Genomic DNA, 20,232 nt, shown 5'->3' on the forward strand with positions numbered 1-20,232 from the left:
CATTTGTTTCCAGACATTTCAATGGGAATTATGTCAGAAGTAGATCACAACAGTTTCATCATTTTGTGCTTACATGAACATTTTAACAGAAATTCATTTTCAAACAACTGATTTTTAGATCAGATTTCTGCTGGTTGCAGAAGGCTCTTAATTATTCTCACCGGGTACTTGGAATAATAATTCAATAATCTTCCACAATTGTTCCTTTCTGTTGTATGTTACAAATCATATTAGGAAACCACATTTTACCTAAGCTATTGAGCAACTTTGATTCCTAGGACAATTAAAAGGATCAAACATACATTTTCAGCAGAAAAAATTTAAGTGCCAAAAACCAGAACCCAACTCCATGACAGTGCATTAAAACCAGACATCTCACCTCAAAGTGCACATTTCTGAGCTGGACCCCAGACCTCACTGGGCGACTGTGGGTGCCAAGCGGCAGCTCAGCTGAGAGACTGACATGGGGAAAGCCAGCTCTTCAACAGAGTGACCCGGGAAACAGGATTTTGTTTTTCAAAAGACACCAATTAAAGAGAAAATTAGCTGGTAGGATATTGCCTACAACTAGCTGTGCCAGCCCAGAGGCCACAAGTGACCCACGGGCAGCCAGGTCCCTAGTCAGCTGAGCACAGTAGTCCTCAGTGCAGCACCTGAACCAGCAGCATCAGTATCACCTCTGGGCCCAAGGAATCAGAAAACCTGAACGACATGTTTCAAGGAGCCTACGGGTGACCAGCCCATACTCGTTTGAGAATCGACACCAGCTGGTACCTGTGCTAACAGAGTCTAAGCCATTGGTCCTCCACACTGGGACCCGAGAGTGAGGAGGGCAGAGGGGTCGAGCTTGGTGCCAGTGGTTCAGTCCTCATCTCCCACCTCCAGTCCCCAAACCATCAAAACTCACATATATCTGAGCACCCTCGGGGGCCAGGCTACGACACTATGTTATGAGAGAAGCCAAGTTCCAATAAGATCCCAAAAGAGGCTTTAAAACAAAAGGCTCTTTATTGGAATCAGAAAAGGATGTGGCCCCGTGTCAGGGAGTGCTAGCAAGCACACGGGCAGTGCTGTTCCCGGACACTCTGGCCACTGCACAGCAGCAATCAGTCCTTCTGGAAACCCCGCAGGGGAGGGGGACAGTTTTGCCAGCTAAGCTGTGTTTGGGGATTACTCAGAGGCCTTAGGCCTGATAACCCAGATGAATCCCAAAACCACCCCAAGCAGGCAGAGACCCCAAACCACGCTGGGCGTTCTGAAATTTCACTGTTCACCATGATGGGTCAGAGAGAACAGACCGCTAGGCTGCAGAAGCGATTTCCTCATCTCTTAAACTGTGAAGAGAACCTCTCTGAGGTAATTAGGGTGTCTTCTTATTGGACAAAAAAGGACTCTGAAGCCTATAACATAATCAAATGTCAGCCACGCTGCTTTGCACAAGTGCGCACTTGCTCTGCTCCCTCTCGTCAAGGAAACCCCTATCCTGACCCTGGGAGAGGCACAGGAAGTGTGGCCAACCTTTGCAGTGCCGATGTAAGACATCCAGGGCTGCAATGAGGAACTCGTGGGCGTCCTGCTGCTCGTAGCCCGCCAGGTGCCGCGCGTGGGTCCATACCAGGTGCAGCAACTTATATGGGATGTGAGGGGACCGGTGGCCAGAGTAAAACTGCTCCAACAAGGAAAAGGGATAAACTGGTCAGGAATAAACATGGACTCTGAACACAGAACACACAGCAAAAAAACACTGAATAGCTGCCTACAATTGGTAAGGCTAGTTTGACAAAAATGGCTCAATTTTACTTTAAAAAAACTGTATTTTTATTTGGACTCACTGGACTCTTTGAGTGTGCATATGAGTTTCTCTCTTCCCGTCTAGTTTTCTACAGATAAGCCTAAATGTTGAATTACGACTTGCAATGTGAGATTAAATGCATATAAAAATGATTCATTTTGCCCAATACTAGTTTACTCAAAGCACCAAACCACCTCAGGCCGGTGTCCATCAGTGCTTCCACACAGGGAATCACACATTACTGTGATTACAGAAAATTCAAGAGCATCAGCCAGACTCTCCCGCTCCTCCAGCTCTGAGGCTAACTGGGGGCCTGCCAGCCAGTTCTTCCCACTGGATGCTCGGGACACTAGACCCAGTGTCATAGCTTATATTCTATGGCTTCCTAACTAGGTAAAACTCCACAGAGGGTTCTTGCCTGCTCAGATACAGAAGCATGAACATGTACAACCATTTGACATTCACATTTCAGATTTTACCTTCTGAGCTAAAATTAACTTTGCTTAGAACAGACACATAGTATACCTTTCTTATGAACAGATCTCTAATTTTAAATGACAAATTCTGAAAGTGCTCATGGAAACAAAATGACATGGTAACATATTATTAATAGATAATAATGAAATTAACTTCTTTCAAGTTCTTTCAAGTTCCAAAAGGCTTACTCTCAAAACACTCACCTACTTGATATTAACTGCCAGTTGTTTACAAAGAATTGTCACGAGGTGGGCAAGGAAGAACACATCAAATTCCTCATGAGGCTTAAGGTTTACACTTGTGCAATGACAACAGGTGAGAGCAGAGAATAGCTATGAGGAAAAGAGATGCTAACAAGTTATCTGGTAAAGAAAAGAATTAGAGCCACTGTCCACAGGTAACAGAAAATGAAACTGCTCATCCTTACAGAAAGGGAAGGAATGAGAAGAGGCTTAGCATACCCTGGACGCTGTGACTCAGGAGCCAAGGCCCAGCCACAGTGGAACTCCTCTGTGAAAGTGTTTTGTTAGACTGATACAGAATCTCTTTAAGGTGCAAAAATGCAAAGTCTTCATTACATTAACTATAAAACAAATACCTAGCAATAGATTATGTGGTAGAAATCTAACAAAAAGGCCAAATCTCTAAACAAACTGCACAACCCACCTCTCCACCTGTGCACTGAGAGCCCTCCAAGGACCCACACTGCAGAGCCATGGTCCTCACAGCACGGTCCCTGGACCAGCTGCAGACGCTACCCTAAACCTACACACAACTAAGAAGAGAGATTTCAAACACATGATGCAAGAACTACTAGAATTGAACAGAGTAATAGGCAAACCTAGTTTCAGCTGGCAATTTCAAAACTCTTCCTTCAGCAGCACAAGTACACAGAAAGGATCTATGGGCAGGGACACTGAAGACCCTTTATCATTATGTAATGTTCCTTCTCATCCCTGCTGACATGCTTTGTCTAAACAGGAATGTAACACTGTTCATCATATGAAAAAATTCAATGCATTTTACATTAACAAAATAAAGGTCACATGACCATCTCAATAGCTGTAGAAAAAACATTGGAAAAAGGCAACACATCCAGTCATGATACTCTCAGCAAACAAGGATTAGAAGCAAATTCCTCAGCCCACTAAAGCGCGTTTAAGATAGATGCATGGTGAAATCGTGCTTGATCGAGAACAAGGCAAAGACGTCTTATCTTGCTACTCCTAGTCAGCATGACCCTGGAGGGCCTACTCAGCAAGGTAAAGCAAGGAAAAGAAATAAAAGGCATACAGATTGCAAAGAAAGGAGTAAAGCCTTCTTCAGTCAGATTTATGACACGATCACCTACCCCGATGAATCTGGGGATGGGGGCATTACTAGAACTAAAAAGTGAGTTAGCGAGGTCACAGAACAAAAGTCAATATGCAAAAACTAACTCTATTTCTAGGTACTAGCAATGAAAAATGCAAAACTGAACCTAAAAACAGTACCATTTCAATAGCATTAAAACCATGAAATACATACAAGATTAAGATACTGAAAATCACAAAACACAGATAAGAGAAATTAAAAACCGAAATAAATGAATGAAGAGAGATACTGGAGAGAAATGCTAATTTCCACACAAAAGCCTGTAATGGCATATAAATATTTATGGTAGTTTTATGCATCAAAAAACTGCATAAACAACTCAAATACCTCTGAACTGGGCAATGACAACTAAACACAGTCTGCCCATACAATGTGACTACCCATCAATGAAAAGCACACACTGCTGACACGTGGGTGAATCTCCAGTGCAAAATCTACCATGGTAATTGGCTTTGCAGGGCAGATGGTCTCCCCCTAGCTGCTCAACTCCGCATCTGTGGCTCCACAGCAGCCACTGACTACGTGTGAGTGGGCGGGCCTGGCTTCATTCCAGGCAAAGGCTGCTGAGACAAACAGAAGGGTGTTTTCGGGTTCCTGTGCAAGGTACCTGAAGAGCATCTGGGTCCTCTCAGTAACCTATAGGTTAGGTACCAGCACCATTTTTTAGTTGGGGTGACTGAGTGGCTCTGGGTCTGATAACTTCATCTGAGGTTGCCAAGCAGTGGATGCTGAGGCACTGGCCCAGGTGAGCCTTGACCCTAAGCTCCACTGTGTCCTGCCCCCCGGCTGGGGGCATGCCGAGTGCACACGACGACCAGATCAAGGGAATAGAGTGAGTGCAGGGCAGAGTGCAGCAGAGGCTTAGATGAAGCACACGGAGAAAGGGCTGGCAGCAGAGAGGACCCACTTTTCTTGAGAATGATGCAGGAAAGTGGCACGTGTACCTCTACACGCCTTCCCAAACCAGGATGGCACACAATGGAGGAAGGGGGAATTGCCACAGTCTTTACAGAGACAGATGCCAGCTGCCACTGGACTCCTCACCATGCCCTTCGGGGGCTCCTCCTCCTCGAGTCAGTGGCCCGCCTCTGAGAATTGCACCAACAGTCGCTTATCTAATAAGCCCTTTTGGGAAACTGTGTCCTTTTCTGTAATAAATGCACTTATTAAATATTTACTCATTGCATAAATTTCTAAATTTGCCTTCCTGTGTATTACTGTCAACCTTATTTTACTTTTTTCAAAAGGGCAAAACAAAGTAGTTACAGAAACAGTCCGCTGCAGAAGTCACAGCACTCACCTCCTGAAAGAGGGAGGACATCTCACAGACCAGACAGGAGCTGGGGCTCTGCATTTCACAGCGGTGCCTGTCCGACAGGAAGAAGTCCCGGAGGAGCGGTGTGTGGGTCAGAGCTTGGACGATGCAGTTCATGAAGCACGTGTTCCCCAGGTTGATTAGCCCTCGCAGACCTGGACAGAGGCCACGGGAGAGCGCGAGTTATGACACCTGTGCAGTTATGACCTGCACGTACTGCTGAATCCCAGTAGCTTCCTTTACATCTCCAAGTGCAGCCATTTTCTCTTATTCATTCATTCAAGAACAAGAAAAAGGTAGTATTTCTCTAATTTTTATACCACTTTTAAATGAACTGTATTGAGGAATGCCCACCACCACACCCTACCTACTTTTGCCATTATATGTTTTGACAGAATTACCCAAATACATTTTCTATGACAGGAGGCCAGATTAGAATGGAGCTTCTCTAACTGAAAAAGCTTTGAAAAAATGTTCTAAAAGGCATTTCCTCAATTATCAGAAAATTCAGCACACACTCACACATAACTTCTCTCCCTAAAGATGACTATACCCAGCTTCAACCTGCCCAGATGAAATGTAAATAAAGACACACACAGAATCTGAAGCCATGGGGCAGGGACCATTCCCACTAGCCACTGCTCCCCAAGTCTCCCACAGGGCCCCACAGAGAACAGGTGTCACAACCTGGCTGTGGAGCAAACTGATGAGTGACAGTCACACACCATGGAGTTACGAAACCCATAACTTTACATTCACTTTTAAACTCCGAGGAAGAAGCCTAAGAGTGAAAACAGAGCAGGCTCTGTGCACATGGCCCTGACTCACCTATGGTGCAATTAGAGGTGATCTTCCTCCTCTTTGGGTTGTGCTTCAGCAGTTCAAGCTCCCGTTTGGTTGGTTCCCAAGTTGAGAACTTCTCTCCAACGCCTAAGCAGATAAAGGACAGTGCCAGGTGCTGTTAGCTAAACTGTCACCAAGTGTGTTTATAAATAAACATGGTCATGTATCATCTATCAGGCTGTATTTCAAAGAGAGTTATCCCTAACATTTGGGCTTTCTAAAACTCTACTGTGCTGAGATGGGCTAAACAGAACACTTGAAGGGATTTTTCTTGGAGTGTGTGCTGAGAAACACCTCCAATCAAAGATACCCCAACAATGAAGCCAAGATGGTTGTTTTTCAGATGCCCTTCAGTGCCAGAGACTACAGAACCGGCACCAACAAGAACTACTTAGCAACTGAGAATGAGTCAAACTATCAGAGAGAAAACGTGCTTTTGAGCAAAATAAAATAGATCTAACTGTTGAACAATCATATGCCATAAAATATTCACACCAAGAATGGTAAAAATGCTAATAAGCATCACATATCCTAACACATACCCTATTCACTGAGAAGTACTTGTTCCATGCTACCTAAAATTTCTGACTAATAGAGATATACCCACACTTAGTTGCAATGTTATTAAAATTTGAGGGGTGAAAAATAGGAAATACAAATCAAAAAGATTACTCTCCACAAAAGATTTGTTAAAACCAAATAATGCTTATGACTGAGTTCACCTATTTCTATTCTTCCATTCTCAAAAAATTAGAATGCTTTTAATCAGACCAATCAAGGCAAGAATAATGTACAACACCTGCCAGGTGTCATGCAAAACATGCTCCCTTTGCAAACAATAACTGTTCTGCTACTTGGGAGATAAGATGCTCACCCATCAACTGGGACAAACGATACCCATCACAGGCACTGTAAACAACTATGGGCATTTGTTGGAACTAAAAACTAAAAAAAGAAGAAAAAATTGGGAAACCAAGAGGAAAGAAATGATAAAGAACAAGGTCATATAATGTTTGCATATCTCTGATTCTATGTAGCCAATAAAGAGCGAATGTGGGTGTCCATCCCACCACCTGCTCATTGTTGCCACCACCATGTAGGGGAGTCGGGGCCAGGGCCAGTCACCACCGTAGTTGCCTGAAGGCTGTGGGTATACACTGGCCCCCCAAGCTACCAGGCCTGCAAGTGCGGTATGTGTAAGGCTGGTGGCGGGCCCCCTCCCTTCCCTGGATCAAAAAGAGAAGACTCATGAGACCAGACCCGCCAAGGACAAAGCTGTCAGGCCCTGCTGAGAGGATCCACACCCAGATGTCCACCTAGATAAGAATGTTTTGGCTCCTGGATTCCACAAACACCTCCAGCCCCTCCTAAAATCCCCAGCTCTTCCCGCCAAAAGTCCCTAGCCAGGCCCAAAGGATATAAAAGGCCTCAGCCCCTTCAAACTGCGGCGACTTCCGGGGCCCCGCTCTTGGGGCCCCAGAACCTCGTCCACGAGTGTATAATAAAGCCACGTGGTTTGGCCCCCCACTCTTTCTCTTTCTGTGTCTCTTTTCTTTTCGCCACCGCCGAAAAACCTTACAGTATGGAGCGCTTCCTTAGGGCTAGGGGAAGATCCCCGAAGTGGATCAGAAGAATGGATATGGCTTTGTGGAGTCTGATGATCTGTGTGATGCAGATGCTGTTTATGAACTGAACGGCAAAGACCTCTGTGGTGAGCGAGTAATTGTTGAGCATGCCTGCGGCCCACATGAGATGGCAGTTACAGTTCTGGAGGCAATGGATATGGTTATAGAAGAAGTGACCGAGATAAATATAGCCCTCCTACCTGTACAGAGTACAGACTTATTGCGGAGAATGTGTCAAGTCAGTGCAGCTATCAAGACCTAAAGGATTATATGCATCAGATAGGAGAAGTGACTTATGCAGCTCCTCATAAGGGACGAAAAAACGAAGGGGTGACTGAATTTGTATCTTATTCTGATATGAAAAGAGCTTTGGAAAAGTTAGATGGAACTGAAGTCAATGGCAGAAAAATCAGATTAGTTAAAGACAAGTCAGGTTCCTGACCACGCCAGTCCTAATCCAGGAGCCAGAGCCATTCAAGGTCTCACTCTCAAAGCAGACATTTCTGTAAGAGCAAAGCTAAAGTGGCAGCAGCAAAAGCAGTCATTCTAAGAGTAGATCCCTATCCAGGCTGGGCTCCTACTCCCAAAGCAAGAGCCGCAGCCGTAGCCAGAGCTGGAGTCAAAGCAAGAAAAAGAAAAGCAGGCGCCCAGCAAGGACAAGAGCCACAGATGCAGCGCAGGCAAAAGCCACAGCAAAAGCAAAGCCCAAGCTGAAGAGAAGATCCAGAGCAATGACAGTGCTGGGACATCCAAGAGCCAGAGGCCCAGCAGGCATAAAAGTAAAAGGATGAGTCAGAGCAGGAGTCAGCAGAGGACAGTGGAGGAGAAGCAAGGGAGTGTGAGCGGGAGCTGGAGCCAGAAGGGCCTCCTCAAGAGTCGCAGCCACAACTACAGCAGAGGGGCAGCAGGAGCCACAGAAAGAGCAAGGGCAGGATGAGAAGCAGGGAAGAGAGCTGGAGCAAGAGTGAGAGGAACAGAAGCTGAGGCAGTGATTAAGACAGCAAGGCAGGCAGCAGCAAGAAAAAGGAGGAAGACACTGACTACTCCCAGTCCCAATCACAGTCCCGCACAGAGTCAAAGGAGCAGGCACTTGCCAAATCCTAGTCTGGCTGGAGGGAAGGCTGGAGGAGAATGAGGATGCTGGTACAATCAGGAGTCCCAGTCTAGGTCAAGACCAAATTCCAAATCGAAACCAAACCTTCCATCAGAATCACGCTCCAAGATCAAAGTCAGCTTCAAAAACCCGATCTTGGTCCAAGTCTCAATCTAGGTCTGTTTTCAGATCACCTTCCTGGTCTAGAACTAGGTTCCACTCAAGGTTCTAACTGGCTATGACCACAGCTGGAACTACTCAAGAATCTTTTTTGTACATGTCTGGTAGTCAAAGCACAAGTGACTGAAGTAGAACATGACACTGCCATACATTTTTAACTCTCCTAATGGTGTGTCTATAATTGTCGAATCTAAGTGCTTCCTCTCAGTAAAGCATTCCTGCTTGACTGAAAAAAATTTTCTCTTTGAAAACCTCCCTTTACATGAGTAGAATATCCGAAACGTCTTGGGTTTCAGGCCTGGCCTTTCTTTCCTGCAGGAGCTCAGTGCCTGGACGGTGCCAAGGCTGGAAGGATGACATAGGTAGGTATGGTCACTCAACCATATTTGCTCTTGAATCGATGATGCCCTGTGATGTATGTCATTTAGTGAAAGTCTAAGTCTTAAGTTTCCTGCCACTTTGGTTTCTTATTTTTAGACTTAACAAAGTTGTGAATAGCATGGTTGAGGAAAACTGATACCTGTAGTAACCCATAGGAAATAAACTGTTCCACATTCTAGTATTGTGATTATATTGTTTTATATTTAAAAAGAAAAGAATTTTTTAAATTCTATTTTTCCCCATCTTGCAAAGTATAGTGACCCTGTTTCCATTAAATATGAATAAAGACTATTTTTGCTTAGGGAAAAAAAAGTGAATGTGGGGCAAGGAACTGACAGTAAGTGAGAAACCCACACTAGTAACACAGCAGCAGGGGCACCCCACAACAGAACAAGAGTCCAAACCGTCCAGGATGGTTAAGTGATACACTATTCTGTTTTCTATTTGGCAATTTCTATCTGTTGACACAGATTTAACATCACCCAAACATTCCGGAGTTTTTTTTTTTTGTTTTTTTTTTTGAGACAGAGTCTCGCTTTGTTGTCCAGGCTAGAGTGAGTGCCGTGGCGTCAGCCTAGCTCACAGCAACCTCAAACTCCTGGGCTCGAGTGATCCTTCTGCCTCAGCCTCCCGAGTAGCTGGGACTACAGGCATGCGCCACTATGCCCGGCTAATTTTTTTTTTATATATATATCAGTTGGCCAATTAATTTCTTTCTATTTATAGTAGAGACGGGGTCTCGCTCTTGCTCAGGCTGGTTTTGAACTCCTGACCTTGAGCAATCCGCCCGCCTCGGCCTCCCAAGAGCTAGGATTACAGGCGTGAGCCACAGCGCCCGGCCCATTCCGGAGTTTTAAAAGAGATTCTACAACAATTCAATCAGCAAAATGGTCTACCCTTCTGTAAGGAAGCAGGTGTGTTTATGTATTTATAGTTATTACTAATACTACTATGGAGAGAGAGCTTTCCAGATACTGCAAAGCTGAGGGCAAACTACTCTTTGGAGATTTCTGGACAATGAATGGCCTGGCCACCAGATGAGATACAACACAACTTTGTTTGCTTCAGCTCCACGTCTGCAAATAGGCCTTGGAAGACCTAAGTGCTGCTGTATGTTCTTCTTTCTCAATCCCACAGCAGACCTAGGAGAGGGAAGTGCCCGAGGAAACAGTCCCAGGGCACAGGGAAGCTGAGCAAAAGGCAGAGCCAGCCCCTCCCCTGCCACACCTATTACTTCAGTTGACTCCACCATGGGCCTAGGGGCAGGAGCAAGCAGGTGGGGTCTCTTCCCACCAAATCACCACCTTCCACTCCCACACACTCCCTAGGTGCTTCTCTTTCTGAGGTCTGCCCTTAACAGGCATGAGAGAACTGCAGGTTGAGAGATCAGGCAGGTAAACTTGGGCAGAACCACACCTTGCAGTTTCCAAGCTTTCCGCTGCTCCTCTTTGGCGATTATTTCCATGTCTTTGTCATAGATGTAGTCTTGACACAAAAAGCAGTATATGCCTCCATACATCAGATCGATGGCTGAAAAGAGAACGGAAGGAAGAAATATAAAGCTTAATTAGAAACTATAAGAGAATGCCTTAAGACAGAGTTAAACACTAAAGTGAAGGTTTTTAGACATCAACTGCTGGCAGCATCTCCTTAACTCTGACGCAGTCCAGTGGGGTTTCATAGCTGAGGCTGAGCAGGTGTACTGTGTCTGGAAGCTCCTGCCAAGGGCTGAGGAATCTGAGACAGAGAGAGAGAGAGGCAGCACACATACCAAAGGAGTTAATATTGAGTACAGGGACCTCTGCTTTCTTCTCCGAATGTGTAATATTTAAAACAGTAGTAAAAATTCATAGAATATTTTAAATTCATAAATATTTCTGACCAACTGGCATAGAGTAACCACTAAGCTTCACTACATCTAGGATTCCTGATACTAATATCATCCCACCAGAGTCAGAGCTTCAAGTGTATCCATCCATCCCCTCCCCCTCACCTGCCTGACACCTGATGAATGTTATATAAGTGCACTTAAGTGTTGATCAGTTAAAACCAATTTAATGATTGAGTATATGTGGTGTTTGTTTTTCCATTCTTGTGATATTTCACTTAGTAGAATGACCTTGACTTCGTGACCCAGAGCTGTCTGCTGCCCACATCTGGGCGGGTCTTATGTACTTTCTCAACTACATCATCCAGAAAATAAAAGATAGGACTACTACCAGGGCTCTTAATTACTTTATTATAAAAATAAATAAGATAATGTCTTTTGAATGCCTGGAAGAAAGGTCCTCTCTCAATTCAACAATTAAAAAAAACTGGGGTGCGCAGTAGCAGGCTGCAATTCACTGTGCACCGTCAGATGTCTGGGAGGCAAGGCAGTGAAGGGCACAGACCTAGATGACTGGCATGACTCCTAGCACTGCCACGCAACAGTGATGCACCGTGATCAATCACTCCACTTCTCCAGCCTCAGTTTGGTAAAATGTTGACAGTGACAGCACCAACGCCCCATAGGCTTGTGTGACGATTAAATTAGTACATAATTCAAGTGCGTCTCCTGATAAACAGTAATGTCTTTTAAAAAAATCATGATTTTAACTATATTTTATGTCTTAAGTCACTATGACTTATATTAATATTGTGGTAGATCTTTAAAGTCCTCTAAAGCTGATCTACCGTGTTTCCCGGAAAATAAGACAGGGTCTTATATTTATTTTTCCTCAAGAAGACACCCTAGGGCTTATTTTCAGGGGATGTGTTATTTTCCCCTCAAAGCCTCCGCTTGCAGCACACACAAGATGGCTGGGACATGACAGGGGAGCCAACCTTGTTGGTGGGGCTGTCCGCACCTTTTCTGGTCACCTCTGGGATAGTAGCTGTCATGATGGGGCAGATGAGAAGGGCTGCTCATCTTCCTTACCGCTACCCGACGAAATGCATGGGTTGTGCAGATATGCTGCATAGCCACGCCCATCACTAGGTCTTATTTTCGGAGTAGGGCTTAGAAATCCTCCTAGGGCTTATTTTAAGGGTAGGTCTTATTTTCGGGGAAACATGGTACTAAAACTCAAAATAGCAATTTTAGAATCCCATGGGTATACTCTGCTCCTCTCAAAAAACTGACAAATTCCAACAATTTTAAAGTCATCATCAGAGCTTTTAAGGAGAGCTCAGCCTGCCTTTACATATTCCCTAGCAGTATGATTCCTAGCATGTAGATATCAGAGAAAAATCTTGACAGAGACAAGCTTACAATAAGGACAATGAGAGTTTTCAATAAAGCAGAAGCATTCAATGGCAAATGTGCCAAGTATAGCCGACAACAAAAACACTACCCTGGGGAAGATGCAGAATCATCGCAGTGTGTTTAAGCCCTCGTAGACCAAGCTCTTCTTCAAGGCACTTTCACACAGCAACACTCCCACAGTGTATAAAACCAGCTGAGGTCAACAAGATGCCAGGACATTCAAAGGGGGTAAGGACAGTCTCTTTAACAAACAGCTGGGACATCTGGATATCCACACACAAAAGGATGAAGCAGGCTGGGCACGCTGGCTCAGGCCTGTCCTCCATCCCAGCTGCCCCAGCTGATGAGATAGGAGCTGGGAGGATCACCTGAGCCTGCAGTGAGCTGCAGTGATAATGCCACTGCACCCTATCCTGGGCAACAGAGCAGGAACCCATCTCCCTCCCCGCAAGAAAAAACGACGAAGCTGGATCCTTACCTCAACATCACATACAAAAATGAATTCAGAATGGATCACAGATCTAAATATGGGAGCCAAAAGTATAAAAACTTAGAAAAAAACACAGGGATAATTCTTTATGACCTTAGATTTGGCAACAGGTTCAACACCAAAAGCATGAGCAACAAAAGAAAAAATAAAAACTGGACTTGAATTAAAAACATCTGATTCTGCACATCAAAGGACATTATCAAGAAAATGAACCTCCAGAACAGGAGAAACATTTGCAAATCACCTACTGGATAAGGGTCAACCATGCAGAATACATACATGTGTGTATATACAATAAGGAACAAAAAAAACAAGCAACCCACTTAAAAAATGGGCAAGACTTGAACTGATACTTCTCCAAACATACACAAATGGCCCAACAAAGCAGATGAAAAAATGTTCACTATTACTGGTCATTAAAAAAATGAAAATCAAAGCCACAATGAGTTACCACTTCACACCCACTAGGATGACTATTAAAAAAAGAAAAAAAAGTTAAATGTTGGCAAAGATGTAGAGAAACTAGAACCTTCATACACTGCTGGTAGGAATTAAAATGATGCAGCTGCAGAGGAAAAGATGCTTTCACAAAAGTTAAACTCTTAATTACCATATGATCCAGCCATTTTATTTCCAGGTATATAGCCAAGAGAAATGAGAACTTGTCTACCCAGAATTACATACAATGTTCACAGCAGCACTATTGCTAAGAGCAAAAAGATGGAAACAACCCAAATGTCCATCAACAGATGAATGGATAAAGAATGTAGTGTAGCCACACAATGAAGTATTATTGAGATACATAAAGGAATGAAAAACTAATACAGGCCGTGCGTGGTGGCTCACGCCTGTAATCCTAGCTCTCTGGGAGGCCAAGGCGGGTGGATCATTTGAGATCAGGAGTTTGAAACCAATCTGAGCAAGAGCGAGACCCCGTCTCTACTATAAATAGAAAGAAATTAATTGGCCAACTAATATATATAGAAAAACTTAGCCAGGCATGGTGGCACATGCCTGTAGTCCCAGCTACTCGGGAGGCTGAGGCAGAAGGACCGCTTGAGCCCAGGAGTTTGAGGTTGCTGTGAGCTAGGCTGACGCCACGGCACTCACTCTAGCCTGGGCAACAAAGCGAGACTCTGTCTCAAAAAAAAGAAAAACTAATACATACTACACATTCAGAAACACATGAAGAGAAAGCAGCCAGACACCAAGGATAACATATCGTATGATTCCATTTATACGAAATATCCAGGACAGGCAAATGCACAGTCAAGAAGCAGATCAGAGACAGGGGAGGGAAGAACGCGCAGTGATCAGTTAACGGACATAGGTGTTCATCTGAGGTGTGAAAAAGTGTTGAGAGGTGGTTAGTGCACAACACTCTAAATGTACTAAATGCCACTGGATGTATGCTTTAAAATGGTTAATTGGAATATGAATTTTACTTCAATATAAAATTTTAAAATCCAAATCAACACCTATAATCAAGACAGTTTCCCTGGAAAATTACTTCATAGTCAAAAATATCTGTTGTAAGGACAAAGCCTTGACTGTGCCAAGAAAAATGGCTAAAGTATAGGAATCTACCTAAAATGAGAACAAAACATTATCCAAAGGATGCTGAGACAGCCCTTGTGTGGCAGGGACTCTCCTACTGGTAGAGGGATGGTGTCTGCTTCTGATTTACACATTAGCTTACATGGGACTCCCCAAGCCACCCAGTGGCAGAGGCACCATGCATCCCACCTGAGGATGGGGGCAGACACAGCCCTCAACTCAGAAGGGGCTGACACCCCCACCCCCATGCTCACACTCCTTTCTTGGGTAACTGAAACAACACTTCTAAGATGACAGACAAAGCTAAAGGCATCACTTTTAGTCCTTGTGTGGCTCATACAGGCAAAATCCCAGTACCTTGGTGACTCAACATAAAACAAAAACCTGCATGAAAATAAAAAGTCTGAAATCAAACAGCTCCAGGACTCTGCTCTATACTGCACAGGCCTCAGTTATTATCTACAACTCTAACATTCAGTGTAGCATGCCTACCACTCCGATGTGGTACACCAGCAAACCCAACTAACTGACCAAGTAAGAATAAGTTGCTGGTTTTTTCTGTTTGTTTGTTTGTTTTTTGAGACAGAGTCTTGCTCTGTCACCCCAGGTACAGTGGTGTCATCATAACTCACTGAGAACTCAAATTTCTGGGCTCAAGCGATCCTCCTGCCTCAGCCTTCTGAGTACCTGGGACTACCGGCACATACCACCACTGTGCCCAGCTAATTTTTCTATTTTTAGTAGAGACTTGCTCGGGCTGGTCCCGAACTCCTGAGCTCAAGCAGTCCTCCTGCCTCAGCCTCCTAAAGTGCTAAGATTGCAGGTGTGAGCCACGGCGCCTAGCCAAGTTCTTTTTCCTGAAGCGTGACTTTTACCACATTCCATTATGGCAGTTTTTTTTGCAGGGCAGGTTGGAACTGAGGAAGTGAAGCCTTTAGTCAGCCGCTTCTCATCCCATGCCATCTTCTTCTCACCTTCCACAAGGTCTCTAACACAGACCCGACTGCTACTAACATTCTGTTTCTAAGAGTAGCACCTACAATATTCAGGCAGGACTCACACCTTAGGCCCCTCATGCTGCTCCAGCTAAAAACCTCATGCCCAGGGGAGTAAACTCTCTAACAGTCCACTTCTGCTCCCACTTTATTGTACTATTGGATATTCCTTATGATGCTGAAAAACTTAGCCACAAGGAAACCAATATTCCTTGTTCCCAATGCAACATCAGGACGCTCAACTGAACCGCCTTTGAACATTCTGCAACCTCCCGCCCCACAGGAAGACAGCCAATTATTCACAGCCTGTGAACTTGCTCTGGGATGATGGCAGAGGCAGAGAGGAATCTGTACTCAGCACATCCGGAAGGCCCAGACAAACCTGTGAGGTAAGAGAATTGCAGCTTCTCATTTTTATTTTTCTCACATATTAGTTTTACATGTTTTTTTTTTCTTTTGGGAGACAGGGTCTCACTCTGTTGCCTGGGCTAGAGTGCCATGGCATCATGATAGCCCACTGCAGCCTCAAATTCCTGGGCTCAAGCTATCCTCCCACCTCAGCCTCCCAAAGTGTGTGAGCCAGGACACCAGGCCAGTTTTACACATTTAAGCTTTCCTTCCCTGCCCCCTTCCCCTCAATGCACCTGACACCAGTGCTTTCCCAATGGCCCCATGCCTTCCTCCTCAAGAGCAGCATCCAAGCCCATTAATACACACTCAGGCAGGACTCTGTGACCTGCTCTAGAGTGGCAGTCAGCCTCCACATTAATATGGTTGGGTGGTGGGGGAGAGAATAGGGAATATGGAAGCTGAGATCATATATTGCTAAAGAAAGAGTACAGGCATTGTGCTCTAACAAGCCTGGACCCAAATCTTGGCTCTGCCATCTCTTGGCTACATGGTCTATACAAGATACCTCTCTCACACCTGTCAAAAGCTGTTGCACAGAGTATCTATTCACCACACACCAGCACCAAGCATGACAGCCCACCTCAGCCTCAGTGGCCCACCTGTACACAGGTACAACACTGCCAACCCTACAACAATGCAGTTCATGAAGCAGCTGCAGTGCCACTCTCAAGCTCCCCAAGCATGGCTCACCGGACAATCTGAATTCACTGATATATAAGAGAATAAGCATGTTATCCAACTGTCTTTTAATATCTCCATATATTTTTATCATATTATACTGTAAGAATAATCTTCTTTGGGCAATTAACACTCACTTTCAGCTTACTAAAAAGTCCTGTTGGGTTAAAAACCTCAATCTCAAATCTCTTTCACAACTTTCATCCCCCCAGGCCTGCAGGATCCACAGTCACATGACTTATAACTTTTTAAAAAGACCATTTTATTGAGTCATTCCACACAATTCACCCATTTAAACAATTCGATGACTTTTGGATATGTTGTTTTTATTGTGGTAAAATATACACAACATAAAATGTGCCATTTTAAACCCTTTTTAAGTATGCGATTCGGTGGCATTAATTATATTCACAGTGTCATGCAATCATTACTATTATCTATTTTTTAAACTTGTTCATTACCGCAAACAAAAATTTTGTGACCATTAAGCATTAACTCTTCATGTCCAACACCAGCCCCTGGTAATTTCTAACTTACTTTTTGTCTATGAATTAGCCCATTCTCACATAAGTAGAACCACATAGTATCAGTCATTTTACGTCTGGCTTATTTCACTCAATGTAATGTCTTCCTTCAAGGTTCATCTGTGTTGTACCATCTGTCACATCTTCATTTCTATTTATGGCCAAATAACATGCCATGGGACGTATATATCATATTTTGTTTGTCTATTCATCTACTGATGTTCACTTGGGTTATTTCCACCTTTTGGCTATTGTGAATAATGCTCAATGACTGCTGGTGTACAGATACCCATTTGAATTGCTGCTTTCAATATGTTTGGGTATATTACTAGAAATGGAACTGCTAGATCATATGGTAAATTTTATGTTTAACGTTTCTGTCCTAAGAGACAGGGTCTTGCTATATTGCCCAGGCTGGTCTTGAACTCCTGGACTCAAGTGATCCTCAACACCTCAGCCTCCCAAATAGTTAGGACTACAGGCATGTGCCACCAATGTTTTACTTTTTAATAAACTGCCAAACTGTTTTCCACAGTGGCTACACTATTGAAGTCATAAAAGAATCTTTTCTGAACACAATGGAATGAAACTAGAAATCAGTAATGGAAGATAAATGGAAATTTTACAATATGTGGAATTGAACAAAAACACTAATGAGTCAAAAGAAACCACCGGGCCGGGCGTGGTGGCTCACGCCTGTAATCCTAGCACTTTGGGAGGCCGAGGCGGGCGGATTGCTCAAGGTCAGGAGTTCGAAACCAGCCTGAGCGAGACCCCGTCTCTACCAAAAATAGAAATAAATTAATTGACCAACTAAAAAAAATATATATATATATACAAAAAAAAAATTAGCCGGGCATGGTGGCGCATGCCTGTAGTCCCAGCTACTCGGGAGGCTGAGGCAGTAGGATCGCTGAGCCGCAGAGACTGAGGTTGCTGTGAGCCAGGCTGACGCCACGGCACTCACTCTAGCCTGGGCAACAAAGTGAGACTCTGTCTCAAAAAAAAAAAAAGAAACCACCGGGAAATCAGAAAATGTCTTAAGACAAATGAAAACACATTACACCAAAACTTATGGGATACAATGAAAGCAGTGCTAAAAGGGAAATTTATAGCTGAAATGCCTACATTATAAGGAAGATCAAAAATCAAAAATCTAACATACATCTCAAGGACCTGGGGGAAAAAAAGAGCAAATTAAACCAAGTTAGCAGAAAGAATGAAATAATAAAGATTATGAGAGTGGAGATAAATAAAAGAGAGAAAAGAAAAACAACACAACAAAAATGAATGAAACCAAAAGTTTCTTCTTTGAAAAGATCGATAAAATTGACAAACCTTTAGCTAGACTGACAAACAACAAGAAGGAAGATGCAGGCCAGGCGCGGTGGCTCAAGCCTGTAATCCTAGCACTCTGGGAGGCGGGCGGATTGCTCGAGGTCAGGAGTTCGAAACCAGCCTGAGCAAGAGCAAGACCCCGTCTCTACTATAAATAGAAAGAAATTAATTGGCCAACTAATATATATATATAAAAAAAAATATTAGCCGGGCATGGTGGTGCATGCCTGTAGTCCCAGCTACGCGGGAGGCTGAGGCAGAAGGATTGCTTGAGCCCAGGAGTTTGAGGTTGTTGTGAGCTAGGCTGACGCCACGGCACTCACTCTAGCCTGGGCAACAAGCGAGACTCTGTCTCAAAAAAAAAAAAAGAGGGAAGATGCAAATGACTAAAATTAGAAATGAAAAGTGAGGACATTACTACCGATCTCACCAAAATAAAAAGGATTTTAGGAGAACACTGTGAACAACTATATGACAATAAATTAGATGAAACGGATAAATTCCTGAAAACACACAATATACTAAAACTGACTCATTAAGAAATAAAAAATCTGAATAGACCTGTAACTAGCAAAGGAGACTGAATCACTAATCAAAAACCTCCCAACAAATAAAAACCCAGAACCAGATAGCTTCACCAAACATTTAAAGAACACCAATGCTTCTCAAACTCTTCCAAAAAATGGAAGAGGAGGGAAAACTTCCTAACTTACAGCATTCTCCTGATACCAAAGCCAGACAAAAAACCTGCACACTAACATCCCTTATGAACATTGACTCAAAAGACCTTAACAAAATACTAGCGAACTCTTGCTGGCTCCCTCTTACCCTTTGCCTTGCGTGGAATTATGCAGCAAAGTCCTCATCAAATGGGGCCACTCAATCCTGAACATCCCAGCCTCTAGAGCCATGAGTCAAGTAAATTTCTTATCTTTATAAAAAAAAAAACAAAAACAAAAAAAACACACAAAAAACTAGTGAAGCAAATTCAGCAGCATATTAGAAGGATTACATACCATGGCCAAATGGTATTTATTCCTGGAATGCAAGGATAGTTGAACATAAAATCAATCGATCCATGTAGTACAACACATAAACAGAACAAAGGAAAAAACACCACGTGATCATTGCACTTGATGCAGAAAAAGCATCTGACAAAACTCAAACACCCTTTTCATGACAAAAACACTGAATAAACTAGGAATAGAGGGGAACTTTTTCAACATGATAAAGGATGTCTATGAAAAAACCTACAGCTAATATCAAACTAAATGCTAAAAGGCTGGAAGCTTTTCCCGTAAGATCAGGAACAAGACAAGGACATCCACTTTCACCACTTCTGTTCGACACAGCACTACAATGTCTAGCCAAAGCAATTAGGCAAGAAATGGAAATAAAAGGTAGCCACACTAGAAAGAAAGACTATCTTTGTTCACAGATGACATGATCTTATATTGGCTGAGTAGCCCTTATCTGAGATGCCTGGGACCACAAGTGTTTTAGATTTCAGATTTTAGAATATCTGTATATATACAATGAGATCTTAGGGATGAAACCCAAGCCCAAACATGATATTCATTTGTTTCATATACACCTTATACACAAAGTCTGAAAGTAATTTTATACAATATTTTAAATAACTGTGTGCATAAACTTTGTGTTAAGCACTTATGTGTAGAATTTTCCACTTGTGGTATCATGTCAGTGCTCAAAAAGTTTTGGATTTTGGAGCATTTTAGATTTTGGATTTTAGGATTAGGGATGCCCAGTATATTAATACATAGAGAAAAACCCTGAAGATTCTACTTCCTATCCCCCAACAAAAACCTGTTCAAGCTAATAAAAGAACTCAGCTTCGGGATACAAAAACCAACACACTTGAGAGATGAATGAGGGAAACCAAAAAACAAAC

The 20,232-nt window shown here is 43.4% G+C and overlaps 1 protein-coding gene and 1 pseudogene across 2 annotated transcripts in view; one reads left to right on the forward strand and one right to left on the reverse strand.

Annotated features, from left to right (window-relative positions):
* The window catches only part of USP22 (ubiquitin specific peptidase 22), a 58,593-nt gene that overhangs the window by 13,427 nt on the left and 24,934 nt on the right, over positions 1–20,232 (reverse strand). For both annotated transcript variants that reach the window (XM_075994017.1, XM_020281252.2), the window contains 4 exons: positions 10,497–10,610; positions 5,787–5,888; positions 4,944–5,113; positions 1,519–1,666 (listed from right to left, as the gene is read on the reverse strand). In XM_075994017.1, coding sequence (XP_075850132.1) covers positions 1,519–1,666; positions 4,944–5,113; positions 5,787–5,888; positions 10,497–10,610 — 534 coding nt within the window. The remainder of the gene's footprint in view (positions 1–1,518; positions 1,667–4,943; positions 5,114–5,786; positions 5,889–10,496; positions 10,611–20,232) is intronic.
* On the forward strand, positions 6,130–8,217 carry LOC142861847 (serine/arginine-rich splicing factor 4-like; annotated as a pseudogene).

This window comes from Microcebus murinus, chromosome 18 (genome assembly GCF_040939455.1).
Source record: "Microcebus murinus isolate Inina chromosome 18, M.murinus_Inina_mat1.0, whole genome shotgun sequence".
In the NCBI taxonomy this organism is placed as follows: Eukaryota; Metazoa; Chordata; class Mammalia; order Primates; family Cheirogaleidae; genus Microcebus; species Microcebus murinus.